Source organism: Parus major, chromosome 1 (genome assembly GCF_001522545.3).
Source record: "Parus major isolate Abel chromosome 1, Parus_major1.1, whole genome shotgun sequence".
Classification (NCBI taxonomy): domain Eukaryota; kingdom Metazoa; phylum Chordata; class Aves; order Passeriformes; family Paridae; genus Parus; species Parus major.
The window spans coordinates 29,077,352-29,087,433 of NC_031768.1; the positions used below are offsets into that span (position 1 = coordinate 29,077,352).

General features: G+C 39.0%; 1 protein-coding gene across 1 annotated transcript in view; it reads right to left on the bottom strand.

Annotated features, from left to right (window-relative positions):
• Positions 1-9,991, bottom strand: part of SLC9A4 (solute carrier family 9 member A4) — a 33,712-nt gene extending 23,721 nt beyond the window's left edge. Inside the window, exons 1-3 of the mRNA XM_033513288.1 lie at positions 8,175-9,991; positions 7,502-8,018; positions 4,903-5,366 (exon numbers count right to left, since the gene is read on the bottom strand). Coding sequence (XP_033369179.1) covers positions 4,903-5,366; positions 7,502-7,763 — 726 coding nt within the window. The 5' untranslated portion in view covers positions 7,764-8,018; positions 8,175-9,991. The remainder of the gene's footprint in view (positions 1-4,902; positions 5,367-7,501; positions 8,019-8,174) is intronic.
• Positions 9,992-10,082: the final 91 nt, after the last annotated feature.

The window sequence follows — 10,082 nt, forward strand, 5'->3', positions numbered from 1 at the left end:
ATTTAGTTTGTCTATAGGGTCAGTCAGTAGACTCGACAAACTTCATTAGATGGACATGGGACATGTGTTTTTCAATAGTACCTGACATGTAAAAATCAGGGGAAAGGGAAGGGGGAAGGGAAAGGGAATAAGTAGCCTCACTTTCATATTGTCTCTGGCTAGACAATGGAATTTGATGCCATTTAACCACCTTCCCAGACAACAATCTCTAAGTATGAACCAAATATTGTGAGACTGTAAATGTTCTGAAGACCCTGCACATATAAAAGTTTTGACTAGAAAGCTCAAAATTAAAAAAATTAAAAGAAAATATATTAGAAGAAAGATTCAATTTAGTGAAAATTATAATTTTATATGATGTATTATATAAATTGGTCTGTAAAGACAGTATCTTAGAGCAGAAAGCTTCACCAGACTTCTATAATCGATAATATCTATTCTGCAGAAACTGTTAATGAAAAATTTTCAGAATATTCCACTTTCAGTCATCTTTTAGAAACAAGCAGAAAATTTCCAGAGTGTTGCAGTAATAAAAAGGCCTTAGAGTTTGCTGACAATCAGTTAATATTAAGTCCTGTCAGATCTGTTTAGTATGTAACACATGAAAGTCACCTTTCAGTTTTGAAGAGAATTTGGGAAACAACTAAAGATACCAGCTCTCTGAAGCTGTTACACTAAAACATTAGTTCAAAAACAATAAATAGACCAAAGTAATTTGCATTTTATGGTTTTCTTTGGTATTTCTTCTTCATCTAGCTAATTCCAGAATGTTATTAAGAAGACTAAAGCAGGTATTCGCAGGTAGAAGAGTCAAGCTCATTAGGATAATTGTCTAATCTTAAATTGCTGCTGGGGACATATAACCTTGAGTTGTCACACAGTCTGTTCTCCAGAAGGCTCACTGCTAATGATTCTGGGAGACAGACAAAGCCAAACAAAATATTTAATCTAAGAAAATACCCAGAACTTCTTTTTCCTAATGCTAGTGTATGAAATTCGTCTCTTCAGTGGCAGATGAGGAAAAGAGGGTTCATGTCTTCACAGTAAGCAAATCTCACCCTACCTACCTTACAGCTTTTAATTTCAGAGCCTGTTTTCTCTCTTTCCCTTTCTTGTAGGCTTTGACCTCTTCCTAAGACTTGTGATTCTTTATAAATGATACCACAGCATGATTCTGTGCTGACTTATGAAGAAAGATTCTCAGCAAATGACTTAAGAATTTTTCTTTCACTTTTCTAGTTCCTAAAGTACCTGTATGATTTAACTGATTTGGCATAAAAATAAAAGTTATGGAACTATGATATAATTTCTATTTTCTTTTTGTAACATGCTTTTGTGGGAGTAAACTGTTCTGTAGCAGAACCTGCACTGTGTCGTGTAAGTAAGGCTCAGCTAAGTTACATTGCAGTGTTTATGCCAGTAAAGGGATAACTGGAATTCTTTATCGATTAGGAAAGCTGAATCAGATTAGGAGGTTTTTGTTCACACAAAAAGAGGGATGGATTGATAGTGGTCTCATGTAGCAGCTATGAGAATGTCATTCTTTGGGTTGTTTAGAGAGGATTTTGTACCACTGGGCAGCTTTTAGAACCAGGGAGAGGAAGAGAAAGCATGACACTGTTGCCACAGGGGACTCCCCAGGGGCTGCTGCATGCTCCAGGTGTCTATGTACAATTACTGCACATACAATCCACATAAGAAGCACTGGAAGAAGAGATTTTCAAGTGACTGTCTTAACCACCAAAACAGACTGTCTTGATAATTCTTTCTTACCACTCAGGTAATTCTTTTTGACCACTGTCGCTGGTTTTACTTTAAGCACAGTGGAACAACATTTACAGCAGGAGCAGAGAATATCTCTATCCTCCTTTCTAGCATCCAAACCAGTGGTCAAAGTCTTTCTCAGTGACACCAAAGAGGCAATTTCAAATATCCAAAAAAAGAAAAAATTTACTTGGGCCTTCAACATGTATTAGATTTAACTGTTCTGCCACGTACAAAGAAGAGAGAGTTCCATTAGAGAATGCAGCCAGTGGTGCCACTCATTTTGAGTACAGCATGATATATAGGTGTTCTCAGTATTTCTAAAATCAAGCCTCAGAGATGAAGCAGTTAAGGAATATTCCATTTCCTGATGCATACAGGTGCTGAGCTCCTGTTTAGAAACAAAATTACCTGCGTACCTGGGAACAGAACTTCAGATGCCTGAAACACTTCACAGCAGCATCAGGGTATTCCAGCTGAGTTCAGGCTTGAATAAGACCTGCACTAGTTTTATAACACTTTTTTCAAACAGAGCTTTGAAATTCCACTAATGCATGATGTATCCTAGGTCCAGCCCTGTTGCTGACTGAACTATTCTGATGTTAACAGCCCACTCAGAAATAACTAGGGAAAGAAGCAATTAACAGGACTTGGAGCCTTCTTTTTCCACCCACAGACATGGCCCTACTCAGCAAAATATGAAAATTTACTCCTTTTACAGGTAAAAGGAGTAAATAATCCATTTTTCTCCCACCCCCTTATGGCAAAGTCATAATTCTATTATATTTGCATTTAGAATTATATATATATATATATATATACATATATTATATATATAAATATATATCTGTATATAATTGTATACAATTATAATTGTAATTCTACAGTCTGACATTATATATATATATATATATACATATATTATATATATAAATATATATCTGTATATAATTGTATACAATTATAATTGTAATTCTACAGTCTGACATTTTGTAATTTTTTATATACCAGGATATTGAACTAAATATAGGAGACAGAGCTCTTTGTTGCCCCAAATGTAATACATAAGTTCAACAAAACTCATACCAGTTTTTCCTGCTGAGGAAAAAAATGTCCAAGCTGATAAGCAGGCTGGAGAGAACCAGGGGATATTTTTATTTAAACAATAAAATAAAAAAAAACATATGTATGCTTAATATAACTTGGTGATATGATCTTTTTTAAACACTTAGAGTTAACTCAAATGAAACTGTTAAGAAAGAAAGAGAAGGAAGTGGTAAGAGAATATACCTGGGATAAATAGTTGTAAAGTCTTGGAAAAAAGTAAATGGGATATCAGAGAGGAGAAAGTCACCTACTGGGCTCCATTCAGGTGACAAATACCTCAGTCTTCTTAAGCATGAAGTCAGGTAGAGATTTTGAAAGCTCTAATGCCCAGAAAAGAGGGCATTCTAATCCCAGCAAGATGGGAAACGGTGGTTGATGCAGAGATGCAATAGCAGGAGCTGACAAACTGATGGCAACACCACTGCTCTGAGATGAGCCCCAGAGATGAGTGTGTGGGGCAGTGGGACCTCTCAGTGGTGCACCCAACATACCCCACAAACAGCTCTTACATCTCCTTTACTAACACACCCTGTGCTGCTGAGGAGTGCCTAAGTCCACTGTCTTAGAAGGTTTTCTGTCCCTGCACATTTATACTGTAACATATTTACCTGACTGAAAGCTAAGGTAAAAAATGCCATCAGGGCTTGGATCCGCATGATAAATAGCTGAAATCAAAAAAAGCATGAAACAAGCTCTTCCAGTGTGAAAAAGAGGCATTGCATTATTGAGGTCAATATTTTGAAGGAACCAAAAAGACAAATGTAAGAGATAGACGCATGGAGGGTTTTTCTGTTACAACTGCAGCACCCAAGTAATTTGAATGTAAATTAAATAACACTTGTCCCTTAGTTCTAAATCAGCCCTTTATCTCTGATCACCAAGTGAAAGGATTTATGAGCCAGAGGCTGTAAGAAGTCACTTTGTTCCTGTTTCTTTTCTCAGTGCTCATAAACTGCACTTCTCCCATGAAGCCTTTCCGCAGTGAACTCTGTACAGATTTTAAAAGTCTGAGTTGGGCTGTACCTTATGTATAGCAGTATCTGAATAGTTATGTGGCTTAGATTCCTGTGATTTAAATTCTGTAAAGATCTTATCTAGTGAAACTCCTTAACCTGCCCTTAATTTGCACCACATGAGCAGTCCTGTTGGTTTCTGGGCAATAAACTTCCTGCTTGAAATTTCTTCCTTGAAAAAACATGTGTTTTAAATGTTCTTGTCACTTCTGCTTACAGCTAGAATTTTAGGTTGCTCCAATTTTAGCAGAACTAATGAGATAAGGGGAAAAATGTTAGCGAAAGGAGCTTTGTAAAAAAACTCTTCTATAAAAAACCAATAACAAACAACAGCAACAACAAAAACACAACCAACCAAACAAATCTCTCTTATTCAGGAAACATTGTTTCTGGATATTTATGATAGGGCAGCCAAAAAGGGAAAATGTTTGTCAGATGTCGATACTTTTACTGGTGGAAACTGAGTTATGCAAAGTTTTAGTGGCATTTGGAATTTCTGTCTAAGATCTCTGAAGAAATTTCTGGAAGGGGCTGGAGGACAGAGCGTGGCCTCCAGAGATTATCCACATCTGGTTTGCCTAGTTTTTTTTTTTCAGAGTACCCCCTCAGGTATATGACAAAACAGTGTCTCCTGTATTCCTACCCTTGCTTGCCTTCAGTCTTTAAGCAGTACAATTTTCTGCTTGCACAATGTCAAGAACATTCCAAGGTCCCACACTGATCTGACCAGGAAAATCAGCTGTAGCTTATCTGCTCACTTCAGTCAATGCAAGAAGACATCTCACATATATGTGTATGTTCTCTTCTCCCAGCAGCTCTAAAATACATGCTTTGGAAAGAGGAAATACAAGATGTAATTTTTGCATACATTAAAATCCCTTGAGTGTAATTGAGTGGAGTATTCATAAAATAAATAATGTATTAGGATCTCCTTTGAGCTGTTCTTGTCCTGTGCCCAGTAACCCAATGACCCACAAGAGTCCAAAGAGGGGAAGATGGGGAGCCAAAAGAAACTCACCACAGTTATGCCATCATTCAGCAATGACTCTCCAAAGATCATCATGTAAAGCTGCTCATTAACAGAGGCTTCTTCAAAAACTACCAGAGCTGCCACGGGGTCCACTGCTGAAATCATGCTGCCAAAGAGCAAGTTCTGCAGCAGGTTCAGGTCAGTCAGGCCGAAGGCTTCGATCTGGCAGACTCCATAGAGGGAGAGGCCAATCCCAAATGAGTTTAGCAGAGCTCCCAGAACAGACCACCACAGAATGGATCCAAAGTTTTCAAAAAATGGTCGAGTTGGCATGAAATAACCCTCCTCCAGAATAATGGGTGGAAGGAGATACAAGAAGTAAATACTACTGTTCATCACTGGTGGAGATTTGTGATGGGAAGCAAAGATGATTGCTCCTACTAGTGCTCCAATGGCAATCAGGATGCAGCTTTCCGGCATAAGTCTTGGTAATCGGTGAAAGATATGGAAACCTTGAATAAAACATTGGGGAATTATTTAAGTTTAAATTAACCTGATGTCACACAATTGTCTTGCCTGTGTTTGGACACTTTGTCTTCAGACAGCCAGCTTCTGCTCCAAGGATTATGAAGGTAAAAGCAGGCAATACTGTTCCCTTCAAAACTAAATATTCCCATGCTTGTACCACAAAAGCGGGGAAAGAGTTTGGCCATCAATGTTTTCTCTTCCTGATGCCCAGCTCCTGATTTCTGAACAAGCATGTCTGAGTTTAAGCTCTACTTCTGGGAAGGCAGAAACCTCTTTGAAATGATCCTCCACAATTTGGAAAGACAATATTCTTCAAGAATCCTTACTGCCCACCTGCTACAGGCTTGTCTAGTAGCAATGCAAGGAACTGTGTGATCACACTGTGAATGAGATGTGCCTGTACTAAAAATGTCAGGACTTTTTTTACATTTAAAAGAATGAGAATGAGGCAAACTAAGAAACCTTCAAGTCAAGTGTCTGTTACTCCATGCTTGAAGCTAGGTCAGCCTTCATCTTGCAACTCTAGAAAGTTCTGCTTTGACAGTATTTCTGTGACCCTTGAATTATCAGTCTTCAAAAGCAAAGGAACATAAAAATATTTTTATGAAAGTTTCAATAATTTTTTGGACAATATTTTATTTTTTTACTAAGAGGTATGTTAATATCCTAAATCTACTCATCTGCTTTTTAATTTAAAAAATAATTTTCAAGTCTTCTGTCAGTCTTACAATTTCCCACTCTTAAATCTTAAAATCCAGAAAGAAGATAATACCTGAACAAAACACTGAAAACTTTAACATCTTGGAAATCTTCTTCCCTGTGTAACCATATTATTCAGAATAACTCTTTCTTCCAAACATATTTAAAATTAAGAGCTCCACACTTTTCATCAAAAATAATATTGTTTGAAAACTCCCAGTAAAAGTAACAGGTCCACCTGGGTGGCATCACACACTTCTTCTAAAGTATGTATTTCATATTCAAAAAAAGAATATTGTGTAGATGTGCCATATGTCAAGTCCTGTGCTTTTATGGATGATAAAAAAATAATTCGGTCAATATATTCACTATTAACACACTCCACTGATGCTGTAATGAATTTTATTTGTGAAAATTTTGATTATGTTACCAGTGAAGACATTTGTAGGAATCAGATTGAGGGCATCAGCCATAATGAAACTGGCAAATTATGGATAGTGGTAATGATTTTTGTCAGCTGGGTAACTATGATAGGAAAAATGTTTATCTTCAGGCCACCTCCAGGTAAACATCAGTCTCACCTACCAGCTTGTTCTAAGGAAATGTTTGAAAATCCTACAGAAAGAAAAGGGAGATTTTGTGTGTGCAACTCTTCACATTATTACCATCTTCTTCATTTATTTGATATTGCTGCGTTAATTCTAAATGGTCAAAATAATTTCAGCCTAGCCATGAAAATGTGTAAGGCATGATGAGCCTTTTCTGATATGTTAATTACAGTTCCTACTGCAATTACTGTTCCCTGAGTTGCCTTTACCCTTTCAGATACCCACATGGAGCTCTAATAGAGGCTAGATGCATTGCTCTGTATTCAAAAGATACTTAGCCTGCATCTCTGACAATCCACACCCTCAGAGACTCATTCTCTTTCTCCTGGTATTACTTTTCACACCAGCTTTAAGGAGCAAATATGTAAAACAAAGACTCAGAGGGAAATGTTTCCTCTTATTCGTACAAAAGAAGAAAGCTTTACACTTTCTCCCTAAAATTCAATACTCTTGAAGTCTCAGTCTGGTGTAACTGATTTCTACAGCTGTGTCAGGTTGAAAATTCCAGTATCTTGTGATCTACAAGGACTAGAAAAATGAATGGACAGCACTGTGTCAGGGAGCTCTGTTGCTACTTACTACACACAGCCCAAGAGACGTGAAGGTTAGAGGTCATATGTTAACTTAAGTAAGATGGAATCATCTTAAAGTGGAATATTGACATTGCTGTGGTAATGAACACACCTGTTCTTTTGAGGACAGATGCTGTAAATTCAATGCCAGCTTCAAATGAATTAAAGTTACTCGGTTACATTGTACTTTTGTACCTTCTTTTCAAGTTAGGGGGACCTGAGATCCCATTTTCTACTTACCTATCTTTGCAAAAGAGGCAAGGAGTATCCAAAGGGTAACTTCACAGGGAATTTGCACATGGTCATAGTCCAGTGTGAAAACATGTAGCCTCGTGTCTTGAGAAGAGTCAACAGCACCACTGGAATCGTGTTCATAGTGAGGCAAGGACCTCTTACCCAGGCTGGGCTCATCCCCAGCAGCAGCAGCAGAGCAGGATACCACACTCAACAGCACCAGCAGCAGGTTGGAAAGCTTCTCATGTGCAAGCCTGGCAAAGCCCATGTCTGGGGCAGTGATGATTTTATTCCAGATTTAGCATATAGTGGGTGCATGAAGGTGTGCACAGTCACTCCTGCTGATTCACGCTGCCCACAGCCACTTCTTCCTCAGGGCTCCTTCATTTGCCTGTTAGAGGTCATTTTATAGTCCTTATGTGCCCGTCCTGTTCCTTGTGCTGCAGACGGACATGGAGCTGGTGTGAAGATACCGGTTGTGCAGGTTCCTCTGACCCAGAAAAACCTTGGCCACAGCATCACCCTATTGAGGAATAAAAAGAAAGACCTTTCCAACTACATTATTTATGCAGCCTCCCTGATTTTCACACTGTCAAAAATAAATAAGTAAATAAATAAATAAGTAAATAAATAAATAAATAAATAAGCCCAAACCAAACAAAAATCTTTCGGTGCTCACCATTCAGGCAGCAAGCGCAGCAGGAGGGAATATCATCAGCTGGGAGAGGTGGTGGCAGCCTGGGCAGGCAGGAGATCCTGCTTCGTGCCTTCCTCTCTTGCCCTCCTCGCTCCCCGGCTGCCTCCCCAGCGCAGGTGGCACCTCGGGCACCACACTTGGCACTCCCCACTGGCGCTGTCACACCTGGAAACAAAACCACTCGGTGTGCAAATAAAGGGATTGTGCAGGGCTCACTGCAGGGACATCTGCTGGGGGGCCGCGCAAATTACAGCCTCCTTTGGAAAGGGCCTCCCTCTCTCAAACACACGTATGGAATTTAGCAGGTAATAGCAACATAAAGAGGAAGGTCTCAGCCACATCACCCGCCTGAGACTGGATCTTGAGTTGTCTTGTATTTGGCGTTTATTTTACTCACACCAGCAAGGCACTTTCTAGGCAAACACATGATCCTCCTCCAACTGCTCTTATGGAAAATTTTTTTTAAATGCTGGCCTATTTTCTACTTCACAAAAACTTTAGTTTAGTGTAAGGATAACAGGGTGTGCAAACACTGCACTGTTGATTAGAAGCTTCTAAAACCTGTGTTACTTATCTTAAAACTAAGTGCATTTAATTTACTGACAAATTATTCAAATTCATCAGTGATTTGATTGTGTTAGAAGATAGTGCAGATGGTGAGAACAGATGTGATATCCCAAAACAACTAGTCCTGAGGACCCTGAAACCACACTGTGTGTGCTTGGGAGGGGATTCCTCCAAACCAACTGGCCTCACGGACTGAATGTCCCTTCATGGATGGAGAATATCTTCCACTTGACTTTCTGTGGAAGGGATCCAGTGTGTGCAAATACAATGGTATATAATGAAAAGCAAAAGGAAAAAAATGTTGACAGCTGGTAAATTTGCATCAAAATTATAATGATCTGAACCAAATCTCCAATACAGGTGCAACTGCAATGTCAAAATTTTTGTGGTACGGCCAGTGATGCCCTTTGATGTTCTGCTTCTACATGAAGCACTATCTTCTATCAGCCTCACTGCACCATCAGTCCTCCCACAAAAGCTTTGACCCCAATATAATATTAGGTAGATAATGCTATATCTATGAGCTAGGCAGCTCAGCCTGCTTGCAAAAGAGTTCTTTTTTCCACTATACTGATCCTGTTAACAGCAGCATTTCTTGGAATCCCTTTCCAAGGCAGATGAGATATTCAATTAGCATTATAAATCAATGATTTGTTAACTGGAAGGCCAAATGAAGTGAGCAGAACAATAGAGCTGAGGCTGTACTATTCAGATTGCTTAATACTGACCATTGCATTTCATTCAGCTGTAGACATACACACACAGACTGCAAGATGGTTTGAGAACAGGTGGTATGAGCTCTGGAGAGTTGGCAGCCAGAGGACTGCAAGGGAAAGAATTTAGAGTCTCTGGAAGTCTACTAGCTGTGACAATCAGGGCTTTGATTTACACCTGCAACACACCCATAATGCCAACAGGTTCAGTGGGCATTGAGTGAGCAGCACAAGACAGGATCAGCAGTGATCAGGTGCAGGTGTCCCTGAGTGTGAAATGTTTCACAACTGGTAGAATTCTTCCCCACATTGAAGGATGGAGGTGCCTAGGATAAGCCCACAGAGAGGTCCTTCTTTTCTGAATACCTTTAGCATGCCCAGCAGTCTCTCATGATATTTTCTTGGTTTTCCCACTGGAGGAGGTAACTCATTTGAAGAATGTGGATATGTCCTACTGGACTGCATCAGAAAATTAAACTGCAAGCTTTCTCTGGGGTTCCCTTGTTTTAATCTTTTTCTAGAACACAAGTGTAAAAATATTCCAGGAAGAAATACAGTGCAAAGAATATTGTATGTCTCACAACTAGAACAAAATTATGTAATAAATATA